The 23,972-nt window shown below is 35.8% G+C and overlaps 1 protein-coding gene across 1 annotated transcript in view; it reads right to left on the bottom strand.

Annotated features, from left to right (window-relative positions):
* The window catches only part of PRKN (parkin RBR E3 ubiquitin protein ligase), a 700,273-nt gene that overhangs the window by 561,190 nt on the left and 115,111 nt on the right, over window positions 1-23,972 (bottom strand). Inside the window, exon 2 of the mRNA XM_058836200.1 lies at window positions 11,339-11,502. Within this exon, the coding sequence (XP_058692183.1) occupies window positions 11,339-11,502 (164 nt within the window). The remainder of the gene's footprint in view (window positions 1-11,338; window positions 11,503-23,972) is intronic.

The raw sequence follows: 23,972 nt of genomic DNA, 5'->3' as shown, positions 1-23,972 counted from the left end.
CTAACATAGACAAATAAGTCATTTTGTCTTTAAATAACATTTTCTTCAATAAAATGGAAGCTGTTTCTTCAAAACAACATTAAGTTACAGAATTCTGAGTTATAAGGGCATTAAAAGGCATATTTAAGCCTCCTTCCTCTAGTGTAATGAAGTCAGGACATGACACACAGTTCCTCAGCAACAGGACCTCACATGCTGTCCCCAGTATGCATCTTGTAAAAAGGCACTGGCATGCTGACAATTTCAAAAGGGACCAAATGAACCTGCCACAAAGAGATTTCAAAGTGGGGAATAGCAAAACAAGTCTCCAAAGCAAACCTCATGCTTCTCTCACTTTAGGAAAGGTTATTTCCCTCTCAAATACTCTTGTTGTTTTGGACTCTAATGCAACTTCTCTTTTGTAAGCAGCACTAAAAATCCTGGTGTTGACTAATAGCCTCCAGTACAGTGCAACTTTAAAACGGCAGGTAGTGGCCTAACTAGTGAGCTGGTGTACATCCTGCAGGGCTGTTACTGTTCTCTGCTGCTAGAAAAATTCAATTTTTACTTTTAAGTATAAATACACAATACATCACACTAAATTACATTACAATGGAAGTAGCATGTCTCTAATGCAGTGAAACAACAGTACATATGGAAGTTTCCATAACTGTGAACAAAATGAACTCTCTCTCCAGTTCTATATTTCATTTATTTATTGATAGCAATTTTTTCAGTATTTTCTATAGCCCACTGGGGTCCTGAAAAGCCAATCCTTCTTTTTAATAGGAAAATAACACTTCTGAGAGATTTGAATTATGTCAGAAGATAAGTAATTCAAAGATTACTTTATGACTGACACATATACACTCAAAGATGCAAGGAGATTAAATCCTGTGGCTACTGGAGGCATGAACCCATTCTGTGTCAATCTTCCTCCATTTGTTTCTGGAGACTGACACTGAGCATTGCTCACAAGTCAGAAATGCATCAACCCTTCAGAGAAACAGGAGAGAGAGCTTTCATTTGCATTCACTTAAATAGATGAGATCAGCAATGAATTCCATCGGAAATTAACACTTCTGGGGATGCTGTTTTTATTACCTCTGCAGTGATAAAGGATGGCATTTACAGAATGGCCCTCTGAAAACCAAGTGCACAAATCATTGCAAGTGTATAGTGTAGGTACTGTTATGTGTTACTACATCCAGTTTCTCCACTCTTCTGAAATCAGAACTCATAGCTCTAATTCATAAATAGGCTAAATGCTTACTTGGCTAAATAGTGCTTATATGACCAACATTTCTGGTTGAAAATGTATCCCACCAAATCAATGGCTACTGGGTCAACCTCCCCAAATCTGGTTTCCTATAATGTATTTAGAATTGCACGTACTTCAGCACTACATAATTCCTCAGTTATCTTGATGGATTATAGGATAACAATTCCCAGTATCTGCCTTCAATAAAAAATGGTATTAAATATTAGGCATGCTGAGAAAGTTTAATATTTTGTTTCAACTTATTCTTGTAGGTAATGTATTCACTGCATAGCTCAATTCAGGTAAATGAGCTGGAGTATTTCTTAAATTGGTTTCCCAGAGAATAGACCTGCATGGATTAGTGCTCTTCAATTTGGATTTTTTTTAAATTTTTTTTTAAAAATGTATTGAATACATTTCTATTTTTTTTAATTTTTAAAAATATTATGATCTTGCAAGGGAAAAGTGTTTAATCTTATCTGATGATAGACTTAAAGAATCACTTGATTCTGATAGCGCACTAAGTGGGTCTACCATGTAAGGTTGATTTCTGTAATGTAATCACACCTCCTTTAAAAGTGATAATATGTTCATCTCTACTATTTTAGGTGTCAGACCTTAAATGCACTTCTTTATATCCTCCACAAAGAGCCTTACAGTGCAAATTATATTAACACATTGAAAATTTACTGCTTGGTTCGTTTTGTTTTGCTTTAAATATGGGATTACACGTGGTTGCTGTCAATTCATATATTTTTGCAATTCAGTTTCCTTGCTTTTGCAGTCATCTGTAGTATATCTCACCCTTCATCTTGCTTCTTGCTTTCCTAGTAGGACAAACTTCCGAGTAGGACAAACTCAGATACTTCATGAGCCCTGCCATATAATGTTGGGGTTTTTTTTAGCTGTTCATCTAATCATCACCACATTTAGTAAATACAATATAAACAAGCATAATCTTCTTTGTCAAGAATAATCTTTTTGTCAAACTGTCCAGGTCTACCTGAAACCTTTTTATCTGAAATTCCCACAATTCTTCTAGACTTCTGATACTCAGCATGGCATATATTTGTTCAACTATCCTTTTTTCCCCTTGTTACTATGCTCTGTTGTTGCACCACTTCTCCACTTCCTTAATTTTTCATAGCACAAACAGATGATAAAATTATTTTTAGAAAGCTAATAGAAGTTTCCACTACTACTTAGTGACCAGAAACAAAAATTATGCTAATATTATAAAGCTAAACATCTTAGTACATCCAGAAGAAAGGCACTTCAGTTTTGACTATTTATAAAGAAGAAGGAACACTTTCATAAAGAATAATGCTTCAAATACTATATATTCAACTGGTCACTTTAACTTATTGCCATTTATGGTCTTTGAGACATTTTTGCTATAAGATTCTGACAGTAGAAACATTAAGATGCTTTAAAATTGGATTGTTTCTTCCTTTCCTGAAGCTCTGACACTTTAAATTAGATGTGCTTAAACTGTAGTAATAAACACACTGCTGCAAGATAAATAGTAAGCAAAGACCCAAAACTACTATCTAGGGAAATGAAAATAAGGCAGGAATAAAGGTTATATGATATTGGTTAAAGAGGTGAGCAGCTACTATTTTCTTTCCTTAAACATACTTGCATACATTTATTTGTTTTGTACACACAATTTGCTGCATACAAGGAAAGATACAAATGAATAGATTGCTATGTTAAAAATGGCAAGGTAATACAGTAAAAATATTTTATAGGATAATTCGAGATGAGCTGCATAAGAAACAAATCATGAAGTCAGAGCTCTGGTATATCATGCATACCAAATATATGACAATAAAACTTTTATATGCTTCCATCATACTGTTTTATGTGAAATAGTTAATAGGGAAAAACTATATTAGAAATGTTTTTGCAGTTTAAAGAAGTTTCATTATTGGTATCTTTTTTTTGGTATTAATTCTACCATAAAACCTGGGGGCTTTTTTTATGTCTCTTCATGAAAAGTGTAACCTCATCAACCAAAATCTGTCAACATTTTCACACCTTTTCAAATGACCTTTTATACATTAACACATAGGTATCTTGGTTGCATGCAAGGAGATCAGGAAACAATCAGGAGGTCACAAGGAGGTCACAAGGAAACAAGGATGATACAGAAGCGTATCACCCAATAAAAGACAGAAACCATGGGTAGAAGGAAATTTTCACTCACTGGCAGTTAGAGCAGATCTGCAAGGCAACTTTGTTTTGTCATTCCCTCCCTGTTATTTCTTAGGCTGGGTAAGAAAGGACAAAGTTTCCTAAGCAACAGATGTTAGATGGGAACAGGATTTCGAAGTCCTGGAATTGATTGGGAAATGCAGAAACAGAAGCAGGGAAAGTGGCTTCAAGTGTGGGAAACTAATAATAAGAAAATCAATATAAGTGAAGAAAACCCTGATCAGTTTATTCAGAAAACTGGAATCTACAGGAATGGGAATCACACCCATAACCTCGATGGATGGAAGGTATATCATTTCACATTAGCTGAGAAGCTTCCCCAGGACAGTAAGGATTTTGTGTGGTTGTAAGAGAAAAAGGGAGAGAGAAGAGGGAGAGAATAAGTGAGAGGGAAAATGAGAGGGAGAGAAAATGTGAGGGAGAATGCTGGCTCATGGAAAGTCAGTGGCCTAATTTTCACTAAATCAAAGGAGACAATGTTTTACCTGAAAATTGAAATAATAACCTGGTCTGTATGTGAGGAAAATGATTCATTTGAGGAACAGGTACTTTTGCTTCTTTATTTAGTCTAAATGAGGAGAAAAGATTGCATTGCTCTAATGTATTCCTTATTGCTGATTTTTTTTAAAACATTTTACTTTCATTTCTTCAACAGGCTTTCAGAGTGCATAAGAAAGCTTCTAGGAATTTTTAATGCATCGAGTGTTGTTCGAAGGATACATAAGGAATTACATACATACTTTTGCTTCAATAACTCCTAATATAATTGTTTTCTTTCTCTTTGAGCCTGTACTGGCATTATTTTCTTTAGGATGACCGATTTTATTTACTTTCATGGAGTTTTTGCTGACATAATGCAACTCTCCTTTTTTTCATTTTTTTCCCCATAAAAGCTACACCTCACAGGAATAATTCTGCATCCCCTATAGTATGGAGGTTCATCTGTGATGAAAACTGCAAGCAGATATGAAGCATTCAAGTTTCGCTCCAAAATTTTCAACTACAATAAGTGAAAAAGCTTGAAAAAGAAAAAGGAAATAGGGAAACCCAGACTGGTTTATTAAATAGCTGCATGACCATGTTAATTGCAAATATAAATGTATTACAGATGATATTTCAGAGAACCAGAGATGTACAGATTTAGGTAAGTAGAATTAAAACAAAAGCAAAGAAATAATGGCAAGGAACTACATCCCACCTTTCTGTTGAGGATGTATATTTGGTATGCTACCTGCTATTAAAAAAAAAATTCCAACACCTTCCATTCTTCCTTTACAATTTTATTTTCCTGAGACAACGTTATCAATATTGAAAAAGAATTCACAGATACTCTGTCCCAATTGCCCATTTCTTAATCCAGTAATTTCACTATGCAAATTTTTAATCAAATCCTAATTTTTGCTTCTTCATTTTGAGACCATACAAATATTTGCAAATTTGTGTTCTATTTCAGTTATGAATTATAAAGTACATAGTCTCTATTGATACTTCCTTATAAATGTAGCCTAGTAGCACAATGAATACCATGTTTTTCCTTTGAGGGAAAGGAAGGAAGAAGGTAGAAAATATCCCTACTACCCTGACCTTCTGCTTATTCAGCTACAATTTTTGGTAATGATGTTCTGTATGCTAAACATTTTTTCACCAAAGCAATTTAGAAAGGTGATGAATGAAAGATGTGGGCTGACCTTTCTTTTACTGTCATGATTTAGAGACTCATAAAAGTTATTACTCACTGCCACCACCTTAACAACTACAGCATTTTAAAGTTTTTGCTTACACATTTTCCTTCCTGCAACCTAAAGACGGATCCGAATGATAAAATGGATAGCATTGTAAATATATGAGTTGAATTATACTCATGACAAAGGGAAAAGATTCAACAAGTATCTGCCTAATGCAAGTATGTACATGGAAAACAAAAGGCACATCTAATATTGGGGCACTTTTCAAGATAATTTTGCTCTGAAATGTTATGCATGTCCTGAAAAGAACTAGTGTGTTTTGGCAGAGGAGTTTCAGCATTTTGTATTTCATGCAAACAGTATTCCAGTTTCTCTATCAGACCTGCACAAAGCAACTGTTCTTTCAAAAACTGATTTCACAAAATTCACTTAATGGCCTCAGTACAGTGAATTTTAACTGCCTAAGAGAAATTAATTTTAAGTAAAATTCATCTGTTGCCTGAACATGTTTGCACATAAAGAAAGTAGTAACAGCCATTCATGAAATAAAAATGAATTCAATAGATTCATAACTTACTGAAACTGTCAGCAAAGCAGAAAACTAAATAAACTCATAGTTAGAAATTTGAAATTTAATCTAAAACAGCATAACAGGTCATACAGAAATATTATGAGTCAGTAAGACTCCTATAAGAGCACTGGCACCAGCACTCCAATTCCAGGAGCCCTTGAACCAGCCTCAGCAGACACAGAATTAATCCAGGTACCAAAACCTAGATACATCTAGAAATTAAAACCACATTTGTACTGAGTGCACACTGAAGAAAGTTTGCAAAGAAAACCCTGTCACAGTTTATTCAGTCATCAGCAGGCCAACAAAAGCAGATTAAAAAAGGTCAGAAAAATCAAGAAGGACCCAGAAAATTTCACGGCCATATTAGAATCTGTAGCCCCCACCAAAAATGACCCATTCACTTTTTTGAATTTTCAAACTACTTGAAGATAATTTACCCTTCATTTAGATATAGTTAAATATTTTTCACATTCTTATAATTTCAGGAAAAACTTAGCATAAAAAGAATAGAACACAAGTGCATTTAAGAGCAGAATGGAAATGTGTTTCTGGGTTTGAATCTATATCTGGTCTCATCTATAAATGCATTTAGCTTTTGATCTGCCCGAACAATAAGCGAGCAATTTATCCTCTTTTTTTAATTTTACAGGAAGATGTTCCCACTATTCTTCCGTACTCACGACAATAATTTCTGGTTTTGGGTCCATATTAATTAATTAATTACTTCTACCTATTCCAAAGTGAACTGTAATCAGCAGGGAGCCCTTACACATTCTTTGGAATGCTGAAATACAGAAAATACTTTGGAATGTAACAATATGGAAAATTGGGAAACCGGAGGCAGCCTTGACTTACTATTACAGTAAATATGGCTCTGTAGTACTTTCCACATGCATTGTGAGAGTGCAATACCATGAGGCCCAACACAAGTCTTGGAAACATTTATTCCACACATCTCTGTTGTCACAGTGAGTCTGCAGCTGTCAAAAGAACCAAGAATGAGCAGTACTGCCATCCGCTCATTTAGCCAAGTCCACATCTCCTGGCAACACAGACGTAGCATCTCCAGATTTTTTTGTTACTACAATATAGCTAAGTATAATTCAGCTAGCTTTTCCTGTTTTGAAGAAGTACAATACACATCTCTTCCAGCTTTTTAAAAAAAAAAAAAAAAAAAAAAAAAAGCACAGATCAATCAAATATTGACCAAAAATACTGATTTAAACACGCACATACATAAAATGATTTTTTTCTCTTTGAATTTCACTATAATGATTGATTCAGCCAGCATGTCTATGGGCAATTCTCTACAAACAGCATTTAAGTATGCAAATGTTGGCTCAACAGTATCCTGTATCCCACAAAACTGCTGAGTATCAAGGTTGTTTCTGCGAGTGATTTGGTATCCTATATATAAAACTGTAGCACAAGGCAGTAACTATGTCAAAAGACCCAATCTAATCTTGGCATTCAGTACTTTATAATTAAACATGGTGGATTTTTTATAATTAAACATGGGTTTATTTTCATGGCTAGGGACACATTTTGGACTGTGTCACCTGGTTTCTTCTTTGAACCCCCAGTAAAATGAAACAAGGCAACGTAAGAACTGCTGGAAGCTGTGTTGTACTTGGCTGTGCTTAGAGAGCAAGAAAGCCATACATTTATGTACACAAGGTCCTTTGAGGAAATGCAATATTCCATTGTTCAAGTACCTGTTGCTGCTAAAAGATAGCACCACTTCTCCCCCACCACTTCTCTTTTCCTTCTGCTTAGAAGATCATCAACGTTGCTACTGCAGTTGTGCCATTCCTTCTTACTCATTTTCAGTTATGTTTACTAGCTCACACTATCTTAAAATAACTTCTAGTTGTGCTTCTTTGTTTCTTGTATGTATGTATAAACTATTTTAGGCATATAAACACCTATACGGATGGATACAGTCAAAGCCAAATTTACATGAAACCTATGCTTCAAGACTCAAACCTATGTTTCAGTCAAATGCAAGCTAAAACTGACTCAGAAGTTGTCTCAGGGGAGCACAGCTGTTAGCACAAAGCTAACAAGTCCTGCTACTTACCAAATGCTTAGTCTTTTTCTGTTTCAAAGAACAGTATTTTCTAGCTTTACCTTATAGAGGAAACACTGTCAAAAAGAAATTGTACAGAATTGAGAAACAAGACTTAATGCTATCCCTGTTTTGCTACTGACTGAGGACAAGCTAAGCTACTGATTCCCATCACATCATTTGTCTTCTTTATTCATTTACACTATAAGCTCTGCAAGGCAGAGAATCTCTCTTGTAAACTGCTTGCAAAGAGCTCCTTCACACAGGGGAACTCTGAGTTCTCCAAGAAAGAGCAAGTCTATACTAATATAATACTACTGCTGTTATCAGTTTCAACTTGCTTGCACTGAGAAAAAATGTTTATCAATACATACAACAGACTTTGTTACCAGCACCTTTGTTAACTAATTTTGTCATTCTCAGAGGCAACGACAATACAATAAGCACACACCTCCTGTTAGAACACTTCAAGGTCCCTGATGTGCAGCTACCTCCTATTTATTCTGTTGGAGACTGTCATGGTTCTGTTTTTCTTTCCATTTTAGGATTGCTACAGGGAGAGCTTTCCACTATTCTTCCATACTCATGACAACCTTTTGAAAGAATTCCTATTTTTGGGTCTATATTAATTAATTACTTCTACTCATTCCAAAGTGAACTGTAATCAGCAGGGACCTCTTCATCATTCTTCGGAATGTTTAGCACCCTTAAGTGACACTGTTTAGGCTTTTAGGAATCAGCTTACTGCTTTAATTCCTTATGAGATTCAAATTTGCAGGTCTCATTCTTCATCCAGTCATTACCACTATTTGCTTACTGTGGCTCTAATTTCACTACCTGTTCCTTAGTCACTAGCTTAGATACTGATCTCCCCTGTGCGCAGCAGAATCAGTGTCTAATCTTCATTTCTTTTTTCAAGGAAAAAACACTTATCTGCGGTACCAAATTAAATGTCTCCACACATATTTCACTTATATTCCTCCTACAATTTTTTAACTGTTGTCGTTGATATCAAGTTACTTATTTAAGATCTCAACTTGGCACATTCTTTCTTATAATAATTTCTCTCTAACATCTATCCATTCCAGCTTCATTTATTTTTTACAAGTCTCAGCAACCAGGAAAGATTTTTCCTCCTCTCCAAATGGGAAAACAAACACAACTTTCACATTCTCAGTTATGTTTTGTATCGGCTGCCTGAGATTCTAAGGTAGCTGTCAAGCCAAATGTAGTTGTCCTGTGAGCTGTGAAACCAATAAAGTTTGCTGTCCTGGAGTATTTCCTATATCCCTGCCCCATACTCTGGCAATTACTGCAGCTTTTCTCATGTCCTCTATAATCCCATTATCTGTAATACCATCAGTTCTCTTTCCTGACCTCTAGATTCTTCCACAATACCTTGGGCAAATAAGTTCAAAAGTAATTTACAAAAATCGGAAGGACAAAATGGTTTTACCAGAAATTCTATGCTACTGTAAAATGAAATAACTTTAAAGCATCAGCTGAATAGAATTTTTCTTATTTTGCATTCAAATCCAAAGATCTAGAAAACAAGAGGTAGTTAATTTGAAATTCTGAAACTACAGATGCAACATAAATGCCAGCAGTTAGTATTTCACTAGAACCCAAGTTTTTATTAGCTTCTTATGCAAAAAACCCAGACAGCTTACCACAGGATTTCAAACACATCAAATACTCAGCTTTTCTTCTTGTGTTGACAAATTTCCAAGATAAATAAATATACACAATTAAAAGAAAAAGAAAGAAACGGCAGGAGCAAGTAGAATGCATTCAAATATCAAGAATAAAAGTGTAGTTGTTAGATGCTGATGACAGTAACCACTGCAATATTTAAGACACCTAAACACAGAAGTATGAATTGTAGCATTTGAAACAGCTTTTTAATTTCCTATCTAATTTAGAAACCTAGAGTCAAAGCAATGAATCTAGATCCAGTTTACTAAATAATAGTAAGTCTTGACTACACATGATAATTATGACAAAACAAGGAAATTACATCATCAGGAGGTCTGTATATCCGGAACACAATTTTTAATTTATCCTGGCAACAGACTGAATGTTGTAGCCAACAACAAACTTGGTTGCAAGTGTCAAACTGGGCTGAAAATCTGTGTTTCATGCTGACACAAAATGGCAGTAATACTAACACCTGCAGCTTGCCAGGAAAAGCTAAGTGGCTCAGAAGCTTGTGACAGAACAACACAGACACTCCAAACTAGCAACTAGCAACTGACAACTTCTACAATTTACATGATTGTTTGTTTATTCTTACACTTCTATATAAATGTTTTCACACGTATGTGGAACACACTGCAGGTATGTATCAACACTATTTATAGCTGATGCACTGGAGACTGACAGCAATTCACATTTCTACACCTTCCTTTGTGTGCTGGAACTCCCTAAAGCCCTTTGCAAAGCAACAAATACCATATCCAAGGAGAAACAGTGATAGGTCATCAATACAGTAGTGACTTTCTGTTCTCAGGCTTAGAAGCTATTCTGAGTACAACAATATGTCTGAAATACGAGTACAAATTAATCTGAATAGTTCCACAAGTGAGGGATCTTTGATGCAATCACCTGCGCTACTACAGGTTGTATCTGCAGCTCTTTGATACCATTGTAGAAGGATGGCAATTTCATTAAATCAGTATTTGCATTCTGCTGAAAGGCCAGTAGGTTTCCTCAAGTCTCCCAATTGTGTTAAATGTGTGATCTTAAGCTAAACCCTGGCTATTGGAGTGAGCTGCCGAACGCAGGAACGGGATAAACAAAACTATTTATAAAACAGCAGCAGCTGTACTGGTAACAGTAGCAAAGAGCAACTTGAACCTATCTTTCAGTGCTTCTTACTGCTCACTACAGATGAACAGTCCTCTGCATTTATTGAAGAGAATGATTCGCTAACCTCCAGGAGCTGAAATTCAGATACCTACTTATAGCTGCTTTCTGTGCTCCCTGCTCCTCTTTTAGCTTCACACATTTATGAGTTCAGTGGTTTGGAGAACACTTTTGTGGGCTTTCTGATCTGGAACCACCCCTCCAGCATCACACACCTGAGCAGGCACAGAAGCACACAGTGAAGCAGCAGCCGTGTAGCTATCCTCCAGGGGTCACAATTGGGTTACAAATTCTATAAAATGTGATGACTGTGCAGCCTGATTTAGAGCAATTTATTCACATCCTTCTTCATTAAGATTCAAATAGAATAAGTAAGATAGAAATTGAACAGATACAGAAATTGTGCATGGCTTGCTTCTGTAGTCAGTAAACATTTATTCACTAGGCACAGCTCTCTCTCGTGCTCTCTCTCTCGTATTCTCTCTCTTTCCCTACCCTTCCTGCTTGCTGTTTTAATGCATAATTAAGAAGGTCAGAATTAATGAAGCAGTGTGGAGTAAAGTTCAAGGAATCCCCAGGCACTATTTATTTTATTAGATCTCAGGCATGAACATCAGATTGGCAGCATTAGAGGCAGAGGCAGTGTAGCTGGCAGCAGTCCAGGCGAGGAGCTACCAAGAGATTCTTACCTGCAGTGTCAAGTCATTGCTGAGCTCCCTCCCTGCAAAAATCACCCGCAGCTGGTCAGCTGGAACTCCCTGTCGCTGGGCAACTGCCTCCTTCAGCTGGAGGATGCTGGAATCCGAACCAACCTCCACGGGGAAGCCATGGCTGGAGTTGAACCTGACAAACACTGAGCAAGAGCAAAAGATGTTTTTAAGCCAGGATTTATCATTACATGTTTATCCTAGAATGACAGTGAGAGGCTTACTCTTCAATTACAGGAAGCATTTACTATTTTCAGAGAAAAACTATTAATACTCCAGTGTGGTATTTTTAACCCCCTCACGGAATAGCTAGTGACCACTAAATAAAACCCATGTGTTTCCCCTTGGCAGTCTTAGAAATGACATAGAGCATTTAGAATCAAAAGAAACCCAGCTAGGCAGCTGTACAAGTAGTCACTGCTTGGCACAATAGATTCAAATTTCAGTCGTAACCTTCACAAGCACAGGGCACTTGCACTTTCTGTGCCCCTTGCACACTTCCCCAACACATATAACAAATAAAAGCGGAAAATTGAGGTATGCTCTGGAGCCAAAATATATTAAATAAAACATGGGAAAACAATTCCTCATTACAAGGTAAAGCACAGCCAAAGATTGGTTTCCTATAAATATCATTCTATAGAAGATAATGATGGAGAGGAAATCACACACTAGAAGAAATCACAACCACAGAATTCTGTATCTGGGAGTGTTGTTTTACAGCACAGTCTTTTCAGAGTTCACTAAAATATCTGCAGTACATAACTCCTGTCAGCATCCACCTTCAGTGCAGAAAATCACTACTGCACCAGTCATATCATTTTTAGAGCTGCAGCAACTGGTTTACACACCCAGAGAACCCTGGCAAACAAACTCATAAGCTTTCTGCCATTCAGCTGGCAGAGCTGTTTTTCATAAGGAGCCTGAATGTGCTCATTGAGCCCTGGTCAGGGGAATGACTGCAAGACCTATGAAATAAGAAAAAACCTCATTACATCCATATCAGTCACAGAGGTTGTATGTACAGCAGACATGTTCCCAGTGGACTGCTTCAACCAATACCTTCACAGGCAGGAAGCAAAGGAATTAGCAAAACTCAATATAAAACAAAAAATCATTCATATCAATTATACCTGTCACCTAAACTACCTGGGTATTGATTGCAACAACCAGTCTTTTTAAAGATTTATTTCCTGCTCCCACTACAACGTTTTAGCTGAGGATGTTACTCCTTTGCATTTTGTTGACTGACAAAGCATAAACTCAAAAGTACTTAAAGGGTTTAAAGAAGTAACTGTTTTTAAATCTAAAAATAGAAGTTTTATCATTTTTCCAATGAACAGTCTACCAGACAACTCCAAAGGTGTCAGATCCTTTATGAACATTTGAATATGGCTGAGATTGCTACCATAGTTTTTCACAGCCACCAATGTTTTAAATATTTGCAATTTCACATCTTCAATCCAGATCTGGCTTTAAGGGATAAGGCCATATTCCAATAAAATTAAATGCAACATTTTAAATTTTGTACTTGAAAGTACTCTCTTAATGTACTAAAATGCAGGGTAAGATTACACAATGCAGTGTTAGGCAGGTGCCCTGCAGTGTGTTATGCTGCTTCTCATTATGGGGTTTCATTTCTGTTAAAGGGTGTTCTGGAGATAACAGTGCAAGGTGTATATTTAGACTGTTCAGAAGAATCAGTGGAATTTTAATTTTATTTTTATTATGGTTTGGAGACCAAATGAGGATGTGTATGACAAAAAATAGTTACAGCCAATGGCAATCAAACATTTCCCATCTTTCCAGAAACACACAATGCTCAACTATAAATAAAATTATCCATGCCAATAGTAAAATATATAGTTAAAACAACAGGGATTATACTTTTTTAATATGCTACACTGTGACTACATATATGTCTACACATGTTTTAAGATACTTATATAGATATGCTTACATACACACATAAAATGCATACATGTGTGTCTCCAAAGAACTCTTTGTAACTAATGCACAGCCTTCTTTCTCTTCAGTCTTGCAAAAGCGAATGCTACTGGTTTTGGAAATAAAAAAAAAAAAAAAAAAAAAAAAAAGTCAGCAGATGCAGTGACTGCAAATCAAATGTGGTGGTAAAAGGAAAGTACTTGATAAAAGTATTAAAAAGCACCATTTAAATTAATTGCACAGTGGCATATATGTATTTATTTCTAAAGGCAGTATAAACCAAACACACTTACTGGAAATGTAAGTCAAGTCTGACATCAAGAATCCCAAATCCTTCCCTCAAATATTTTTTTTTTTTTTGTTACAACAGGTATATTCTCCTCCTGCCAATGTCCATGATGTATGAGAAATTTAGTCTCACAATTCTTACCACAAACAAACATAGGAAATGAGTGTGAGTGCATCATTTTGCACTTCACAGCACAGAAGCTGAAGAACAAACTCAGAAAAAAATGCTAAAATGCCAAATTTGCTTTCTGGAAAAATCTAACTCACAAATATTTTGCCCTTGAACATTTTTCTTCTATTATATAGTCTGCTACCTAACGACTCTTTTTAATGTAAAAGAACAGAAGAGACCTTTGCTCACTTGCACAGAGCATAAAAAGATCGAATACAAAACTTCAGTCTGTGGAATAAAACCAGAATTTCATTAATATAATATTTCAAGCTGTCTTTTTAGGAAAAATAAACTTATTTCTTTCTGACATTTCACCTCAATAAATAAATAATCAATACCAAGTTGATATTCTTAACACAAGTTGTGCAAGAGATCACAGGTGAAGTTGTGCAGACAACTCCAGACCTTTTCTAAACAATACATATGTTGAAAAGCTTTTGAACTTAAAGTTTGTCCACTGGAATTTAAATAAATATTGACTTAACAGGAGATCAGAGAATTTACCTGAGGCCTAAACTGCTGGCAGAAACCCAAAAGAAATAAACAGGGTTACTCAGACACAAGTGGATGGGGTGGGTGTGTAGGGGAGTTGCAGAATTTCAGTGAAGGTTGGAAGAAACCTTGGGGGCAGGAACCCCTGCCGGAATCTCAACAGGTCACATTCCAGACTCCTGGGATTCAGCAGCCTGCTTTCTTTGGCATGTCATATCAAGAATTCCAAAGCTTTAATCCCCATTGTTATTAATCCAACTGGTTTTCCAATTCTTAATGGAGAAGATAAATGTAAAATATTGGAGAAGCTTAGGTCTTGCATGTGAACCAACTGTGAAGGGCACACTCTTGACACAAAGAACCAAAGCAATGGAACTGTGGCAAGAATGAAAGGAACTTGTAGATGGCTTTACATTGCTGCATACACAGCACAAATTTCCTTTTTAGTTTTGACATAAAATAGCCAATTATTTTTCTGTCTAAAGTTATGAATTGCACAATCCTGCTTTGCAGCCCATCAAAGAAAAGCTATCACATAAACATACCATTCGTGGCTCATATTTAAAATTTAAGATCTTAACCAATAAGATCTAATTCCCCATTCTCCCTATGGCTTTAAAAAAAAAAAAAAAAAAGAAAGAAAGAAAGAATGTCACAAAAGTTAAACCTAAAGACAGTATAAAGTACGGGAAACTTTTTTATTTTTAAAAGCCCTTTCTCTACTGAGGTTAGGCAAGAAGACCTTTGAAATGCAATTTTTCTAAGATTGCGGAAAAAACAAAATCTTGTGACAATATCTGTCTCTGGTGATCAGATCCTCTTTGCCTCAGCACATGACTTGAGAGCACAACTCCTCTTAGCTCAAAAACTTGCATCTAGACTGCTCCACACTTGAAAGTATTATCCCTTCCTTTTCAGTATTAATTTTTTCTCATAAACTGTGATTAATAATTTATCCAGTATAGCTAACCAGCTTAATACAGATTAAAGCCAGGAAAATTCCCAGAAAGGACATGTTAAGCAAGAGAAGGTAGGAATCAAGACAACATAAAATCTTTGCCTCCTGATAAATAAAACAGAAATGTTCTGGAAGTCCCTCTATTACCACAAAACTGTGTATCACTTCTCAAGGCACAGGATGAAGGCAGCTGTTCCAAGTACCTTTTTTATTTCAGTGAATAAAATAAAAACATATAAAACATATTTTTCAAATCTCTGGGGTTTCTGCATCCTCAATCATAAAATATATTGTTCTAGTCTTTTAATCTTTAGACTCAATTATTATTAGAAACATTTGTGGACACTTTACAAACCCCGTCAATATCAGCTGCTGCCTGGAATTTCTACAACCTAAATTGTAGAAATACAATTGTAGGATATATGCAGTGTGAGAAATTAGCAGCAAAGCAGAAGATAATGGGATGGCACTAAATTTTATTCCACAACTTTTTATTGTTTTTCCTGGTGATAGGGGAACTGAAAGAAGGGAAAATAAGTAAAGCAAAAGACTAAAGAGAAACAAAAAGTGGAAAAATATGAGTTGAAGATACTCTGCAAGCTGATGTCAGGACTGGAAAGGAATAACTCAGAATTGTGTCAGGCTTGTATTAAACAAACAGTCAGTACATGTTTATGAAAGTCCAATCAAATGGTTAAACAACTTTTAAAGTTCTTTGACTTTCCACAGTGACTTAAGCAGCCTGGAAATGATTCGGCCCCTTTCTTCACATATCTGTGCATTTAGGTTCTGTGCCGGAATAGGAGACCTTCCCAACACCTTTAGTCCCCAAGAGCACTGGAGAGCAGGGCAGAACTTCAGCTTCTACCCTACTTCCACTACATCAGTCCCATTTTGAAGGCTGTCACAAAGCTCTGTCCAACTGGTTTGCCTAATTTTTTCCTTGACATAAGTATGTGAAAAAAATCTCATAGTCATTGGCATAACCAGTTCCATAGCAATTCATATATCTCTTTCATCAATTAGCAAAAATATCCTTAGCACTCTCCAAGAAAACTCTTGAACAGATGTCTTTTCATCAAAAGTTGCCAAATTCCGACAAGTTGGAGCCAAGTTGAGATGGTAGGATCCCAAGTTTTGATGCCCTCGCACTGAACACTCTGCCAAAAATCCCCTTCTTTAGAGAAGGAAATCCAACTACAGAACCTCTGCAATCTACACAACGGGGAGATAGTGTCTCCATAAGAAATGATTTCACACATTTCAGTCTGTATGGCTGAAAATCAACAGCTTGAACACTGCCTCAAGATGAGTAGGTTGCCATTGAAGCTATCAATGCATTAGTATGACATTTTCCTGGAAAAATGCCCCTGTGTGTGTTTTGCAGCAGGTCCAGAGTGACAGGTATATGCAATGAAGTTAACCCTGACTTAATGTGTTACCACTCACTGCTGAGCCATGATAACTGGAAGGATTAGGTCTCCTCCATCACTGCATTTGTGAAATAAAATTAATGCACATTAATGCAAGCCAACTTCACAGCCACAGCAGAAAAAGAGCCTACAGAGGCAATAAGTGGCAACTCATTAAGCTGGAGTAATTTGGTTGCTTCTGATCATTTGTAAATTACCTTCACCTAACGAATGATTTTATGATGTAGTCACACAGAGCGATGTAGTAATCTAAAATAAACAATGTCTATAAAACCTCATCCTTGATGAAAGGAATAGACTCTCAGGAAAACATCTTTAGTGCTGGCTAACACCAAATGAATATCATAAAAAATGTTCCTTGACCTTTAAATCAAATTTTAAGATTGAGATTTCTGATGGCTTTATTTACTTTTAAAATAAAAATAACAAGTGGCTTTTATTCAAACTACAATTTAGGGAAAGCAAGACATTATTATTGATAAATTCTAAGTACATACCAGATGACAGTTTACTATGAAGTCATGAACAGCACAGAAAGGGTGAGTAGGAACAGGAGATTCACCTCCATCACAAGATTTAGGGGGCATCATATTAAATTTATATGAGTCATGTTCAAAAGAGGTAAAAGTGCTGTTTGCCCACACTGCTAGCAGCAGGCCTTCTGGAAAACTCTGACAGAGAAGTGGTAGATACACAGTGTATGAATTTGGCTCAAGGGGAGAAAAGAAATGGGCAGTTTCAGGCAGCTCAGTAAGCTCTATACTGGAAACAAAAGAATAATATACACAAGTTTGTAATAAATAGTTTATATGCAGGTTTTGAGCTCAGAAAAGCAATGCCTTTCAGTCATATGCTGAGCCAAAGAGGAACTTATGACTACAAAGAAAGTAAAAAAAACCCAGATACCATCAAACATTTCCCCCCCACCCCCATCCCCCCCTCATTTTTAGGAAAATACATTTTAAAGCTCCTGTCATTTGGGTTTTAAACAGTTTTAACACATCAGCAAGAGATATCATCTATGCCTGCCCTATGGTCTTTCTTCAGAAAGGGCTCTGCTTATGTTTGCTGATGGAGACAATAATATATTTACAGCTGGGTTTTTTTTACAGGGGTTTAACAGTCTCGTCTGAAGAATACTCTTCTGTAGATGTCCTGGGTTTGTATTTCCATACACATACTCCAGTAGAATGTAATACTGAGCAACAAGCAGACAGGTTAACAGTTTCCTTCTGACTCTTCATGCTACCAAGTAATCCAAACCAAGAACGGAGGCAAATAAAAAAGACAAGAGCTCAGCACTAGTCTCTTTTTTCCCTCCAGAGCTATGTATTCACATGCTGTTGCTTTCTTCTATTGCAGTGAGGCAATTTTTAAACTCAGCAATTCTCACGGTAACCTAATTTTGTCCTAGGAAGTATGCCTTTTAATCCAAGACACATGCTAAATTTGTCTAGTAAATTATTTCCTGTGATTAATTCACTCAGTTTTACTATTCTCTTTAAGTTGGAGGAATGCATAGCTAGCTAACTCAATGCTACAATTATGTTGGCATTTCCTTTATAAGTCTCTTTAAAAATGCTATTTTCCTAGCTATTTTTGCCCTGATTTACTGGCTGCTTATGTCAGCACCAAGCTGCCATGAACTTCCTTGATACAGAATCCACCTAAATTCATGTTTCATTTTAAATAGATGCATACTGTTCTTTAATGTGCTTGGATATGGATAGGAGTCTTTCAATTCCACATATTTCAAGCCATATGCTGCAGCTTTCTGTATTAATAGGAAGTATTACACTTAAAAATAAAATGTATACTCCTGCAGCTTTTAAATTACCCCTGTCCTGTGAAAGAATGGGTCAATATTTTTGCAAAAACAGCATTCATAAGAGGGTCAGAAAATCTAAAGTAGGACATACTGCAATAGCTTTAAGGCTGTAAAGGGAACTGTCAAGGTGCAGACTTCAGTAGGGAGATTCCACCATTTTAACAGTTACACTTATTTGCCATTCCACATGAAATTTAATATAGTTTTCTTGTAGCATCTACATGCATCTAAATACCAGAAGCACTGCTGGACAGTTGAAGTTCCAGTCAAACAAATGTATGATAAATATGGCAGCTGTCACACTTGACTAAGGAAGGAGATTTCTCACCTTGTGAAGTATATTAGATGCTCAGTAGAGGACAAAACAAATACAAAAATTAATAAAATCCACATTATAATGTGGAAAAAAATGTATCTACATACCCTCCTACTGACATGGCAACCTTTGGTATTGCTGTATTTCATTTCTACAAGAACTATGACAAAAAACACCAAGCCAAAACTCCAGGGAATAAGCATTGTTACAGCCCTGTTAAGCCCGGGACAGTGGGCTGTACAATTACTACATGCAGCCAAATGCATTACTTGAAGGGAGAGGATGAGTCTGGCTGCTCTGGGGAACAGAAGACTAACAGGGCTTCTTTCCTCGGTGTTTGCAGGTCTAATATCAGCTTTTAAATGTCCACATTTCTTTGCTTTCACTCATCCCTTTAGAGGGGATCTCAGTATCATGACAATCAAGTCCTGATCTGTTTTAAAAAGCACAATAGGTAAATTAAATTGATATTCTTTATTGAAAACTTAATTTAAGGCTCTGTTCTGCCACCTCCTTTTTTCTTAAGGATCTTTCCATTTTACCAATTTACTGATAAATAGCTCTTGACTAGCAGAAAAATAAGCTTTGATGTTCTGGGGCAGTCCAATTCCTGCCTTTCACCTTTAAATGATAACTTCACCCAATCCTTTCAAACCGTGGGCACCATTCTTCCTCCCCCCAAGACCTCATACCTTTCTCATAAGTAAAACTATGGCAGTGGCACTGAAGAGACAAGAGCAGGGAGGGCACTGGGGACACCACCAGCCCTGACTGTCCCTGCCTGGATTCCACAGGGGTTCCACAATCTGCCCAGGAGCCCAGGGGTCACAGTCCCTGCCTCAGCCACACCATTTCTGCAGCTACTTAGAGTCTACCCTGATGGGTTCAAGTTAAATTATTAAGGCAAAATTACATCTGTTAAAGATGTAAATATGAGTTAAAGATCATAAGTAATTACACTAGCTTTAGTAAAATGATCTTAGCTGGCAGTACAATTTAACCCCTTAAATCAAAAGAGAACTGCAAAATGATGGGTAGCCAAAGAAATTTGCAATTGTGTCATAGAAATGCATACCCAGCTTTTCTTCTGAACTTGTAAAAATAGCAGTTCTTGTAGCTAAGCTTGAAGATTTACCATATATAGAAGATAATTTTCTCCCTCTTGAGCTTTTCAAAGCTCTTCTCACCCTTATTTGGGTTTGTTGGGTTTTTTTTTTGCCATCTACTTTTCCTATCTATCTCACAGCCAAATAGCAAGCACCTTTAAGTCCCTGACACCACAAAATACCCAGCAGCCACTTTTGAGAGGAAGAAACATATGGCCCAAACCGACTGCCAAAAATAGTCTGACATTCTTATTATAAAACTGCTAGTTAGCAGGAAAGGAGAAACACCATTTCAAATATCTCACTGTCACACAAGAATCCTAAAAACTCACTATACTATCTGAACACACACACACACACAGAAATTTATTGGGCCTGTTTAAAATTTACACAAATATACACAATATAGTCATTTACAATGTCCCCTTAAATATATAAAATGTATTATTTTATATATACACACACACACACACACATATATATATATATGTGCCCAGTAAGCTCAGTGAATATATATATATAAAGATACATATTCACTGAGCTTATTGGGCACATGACTCAAACACTATCACAAAAATGAAAAGTTAAATAATGAAATAATGAAATGCCAAAATACAGTAGGAGGTTTCTCAAGAGACTGAAAAATGGTGATGTACACATTATATCAATTGAATACGATGGCTTGAAAATTGTGAGACATTTCACATGCATGTAATTTTGCTTCTGTTTTGTTGTTTGGGTTTTTTTAAACCAATGCTAAGCAGACTGAAAGTGTGTATAAATTATACATAAGCACAACAAATACTGAAGATCATGTGGAGCTATGCTGTGCCATAAATGTACTGAATAAGTTTTTCACCATTTTACCAATTTTCTGGCAATCTGTTTTGCTGGATTTACCTTTGCTGTCCAACACACCAGCAACTTTGAGGAAGATAACATAATGATTTCTCTTTTGGTTACATCTAGGTCCATAGATGATGTGAACTTAGATATTTCAAGGCTTGCTGGTTTATAATTTCGAGGTCTAGTTCACAAAAAAACTAAGAAACTATGCTTTTTTAAAAAAAGATTTAAGATATTTATATAAAATAATTCCATAAATTTAAAAATGGAGGCTTCATAATCTGAAGTTTTAGCTTATTGTCATGATAGATCAAAGTGTCTTAAATATCAGAATATGAAAACTGCTTATCTAGTTAGGTCATAATTCCCCTGGAAGAGCAGTTTCTCCTGCCACATGTACTTAAAGCCAAAGATTTTTTTGGGCATCTATAATTTTAAGAATGCCAAACAATTTGAGAAAATTATTCAAAAGATTTTCTGTGTCAAAAGCAAGATACACATAAATTAAAATGTGAAAGAACAGCTGAATTGATGATGACAGGATGAATCTGTTCCTTCTTGCTTGTTTTAAAACACTTGCTTGTTTTAATGTTAAAATATTCATTTCATTAGATCAAAATTATCACATTTCCCCCCAAAAAATTTCCCAGGAGCTCAGAATACAGATTCAAAAATTCTAAGCAAGGCATGAAGTTAAAAATTGTGAAAAAGGAGAAAAATAAATCTATATTTGATTACATGTAATTCACTATACATGGGCTGTTTTTCACTGGAAAAGCTGAAGCTTTGTGAGAGGCAGCTAGTACAGATTGTACCTAACATCCAACCTTTGTGAATGGGTCATTGCTGCCAAAACATATCTCCATAGCACAGTTCCACAAATTCTCTTGCAAAAATGCTGGCTGGCTCACCTTATAACAGTGGGAGGAAGACAAAAATGCACCATCATTTCTGTGAGGCATGTGAAGTGCAACACAGTTTGAAAGAGAAGAGTTGCTCTTAACTTTGTTTGGTTGTAAAGGCTGACTATGCTGACCAAGTATTTCAGCTTGCTGAAGAGAATGTGGTTGACCAGTATTAGGTTATTATTTTGGGCTGTGTGCTGTGTTTCCATTATTTCTTGGCAGAAGGAACGATGCTAGAAAAGCAACTTAGTTTTCCATGTGATTTTCTCTTTTTCAAAACTTATTTTAAAGCCTGAAATAATGAACAGCCTTTTTTGCTGAAAAAAAAAAAAAAAAGAAATACAAATTCTTCATTCTAACTATGAATATTCCCAGAAGAAGATCCATCTCAATGTCACAAACACCTCAGTGCTTCTCAAGATTTCCTTTCCTTCTGTCTTTCTCACACACCGCAGACAGCTGCAGCCCATCACTCCCTGTGCCAGTGTATTTGTCAATTAGTTTGAAGGAATTCGCCCAGCACAAAAAGCAGAGCTTATGATCAGACAGGAAATTATAGTCTATTATGCAATATTATTCTTGTCTGTGATTGCACATCAAAGGGAAACTCAGTGGCAGCCACTGATACTTGTTAAGGTAAAAATAGTTCTGCAAAAGCAGATGGTGGAAGCAGACACCAGTAGATCAGAAATGCTGAGTTGGAGTACAGTATACTTTAGATGAGCCTTTTAGAAATGAACCAAAAGGATTTTAACACATAATGTTCCTTTACAGTATATTGGCATTACAAACTGTTTGGTGTTTTCAGATATAGTGGAAGTCTGCCAAATTCCAATCACAGTTTTCCCTCACACCCTACTTAGAGTGGTATGGGCATCAGCACCTGTAAATAGGTAAATTTTCACAGCATATGCTCCATACACAGACTTCATCAGTATATTAATTTAAGAGTATTAATAATTCTGTATGCAAATAACCTCACTGAGCTCAATAAGACTTTTAACACTCTTTTTACAATGATTAGGGATAAAATAATTGTGATGTTTGATACCAATATGTCAAACCAGTAATACACTTTTAACACTTTATGAACCCAATTGTGTCAGCTTAGGCAAGTGATAAATGTAAAACAAGAATAAAATCGGAACAAGATTTATTTAAATAAAGCCATTAAATATTATAAGCCAATCATCCAACTGAAACCACACCTTTTTAATGGCATATGGGAGCTTTGAATAGTGACTGAAATTAAAAATGGAATACTATGGAAAGCCAAAGGCCCAAAAAATTACAGAGATAGCTAATTTGGTCAGATATTTAGAAAGGTATTTGGAGGAACTTAGAAGCAAAATTAAATTATTACAAGAAGAATAGGAATTATGAACAGAAATTGCTGGTTTAAATTGTGTACATCAGGCATTAGATATAAATGTGTGACAATGTTTTTTTAATCCTCATTGTACACAAGAGGAGTAAAATTCGGACATATTTATTCTTATAAATGATTGTCCTCTACAAAAAAACCCCAGTACTTTTCTTTAGGTTCTCTTCCCTCCAGTGAATTCAACATAAATTATACAGCTGAATCACAACTGAACAGCTAATAATTCTTAGATAAGAAAAGATTATACTCATTATGGAAGAAGAAAAATACATCAGTAACAAAAATATATTCAAAATACTTAGAACTATTATGTATTTATGATATACATATGCTGGTAATTGTAAAATGGCAAATATTTATCATCACATAGATGAAATCGTTATTTTCTTTCTTGAAAAGCTCCAGAAGACCTAGCACAGGTCTCATGATTTCAGGAGAATTAACATAGGTCATTTTTACTGTGAAGTTTCTTTAAATTTGCTAAAGATGCTGTTATTAACAACACACCCCAAGAAAGATTTTTTTGTGTGATTAATGTGGCTGAAACAGCAACAGCAATTAAGTGTTACACTATATTAGTGAAACTGTTTCCTTGCCATGATAAACAACTTCTATAAGGATATTATTTACAACAAGCAAAGAAACCAAGAATTGTATTAAATCAGATTTAAAAGGGAGTGTTAATCTTCCCCAGCATCCAGCTTTTCTGAAGCCACTTTTTAAAATCTGCTTTTCATTCCCAAACCTTACTGGCCAAGTAAGAGGCAAAAAAGAACTAGAATTCTAGAAGTTTCTGGCTTTCACAAGCAAAACAGAACAATGCAAAAGAAACAGAATAATAAAGTTGAGAGGAAAAATTAGAAGTAGAAAAGAAATAGATCAGATGATGAAGATTCTGGCTTTTCCAGAATTAGAATCATACAATCAAAAATTAACTGAGT

The sequence above is a fragment of the Poecile atricapillus genome, chromosome 3 (genome assembly GCF_030490865.1).
Source record: "Poecile atricapillus isolate bPoeAtr1 chromosome 3, bPoeAtr1.hap1, whole genome shotgun sequence".
Lineage (NCBI taxonomy): Eukaryota > Metazoa > Chordata > Aves > Passeriformes > Paridae > Poecile > Poecile atricapillus.
The sequence above is the reverse complement of the archived record's forward strand: the minus strand, read 5'-3'. Positions and strand labels throughout refer to the sequence as shown.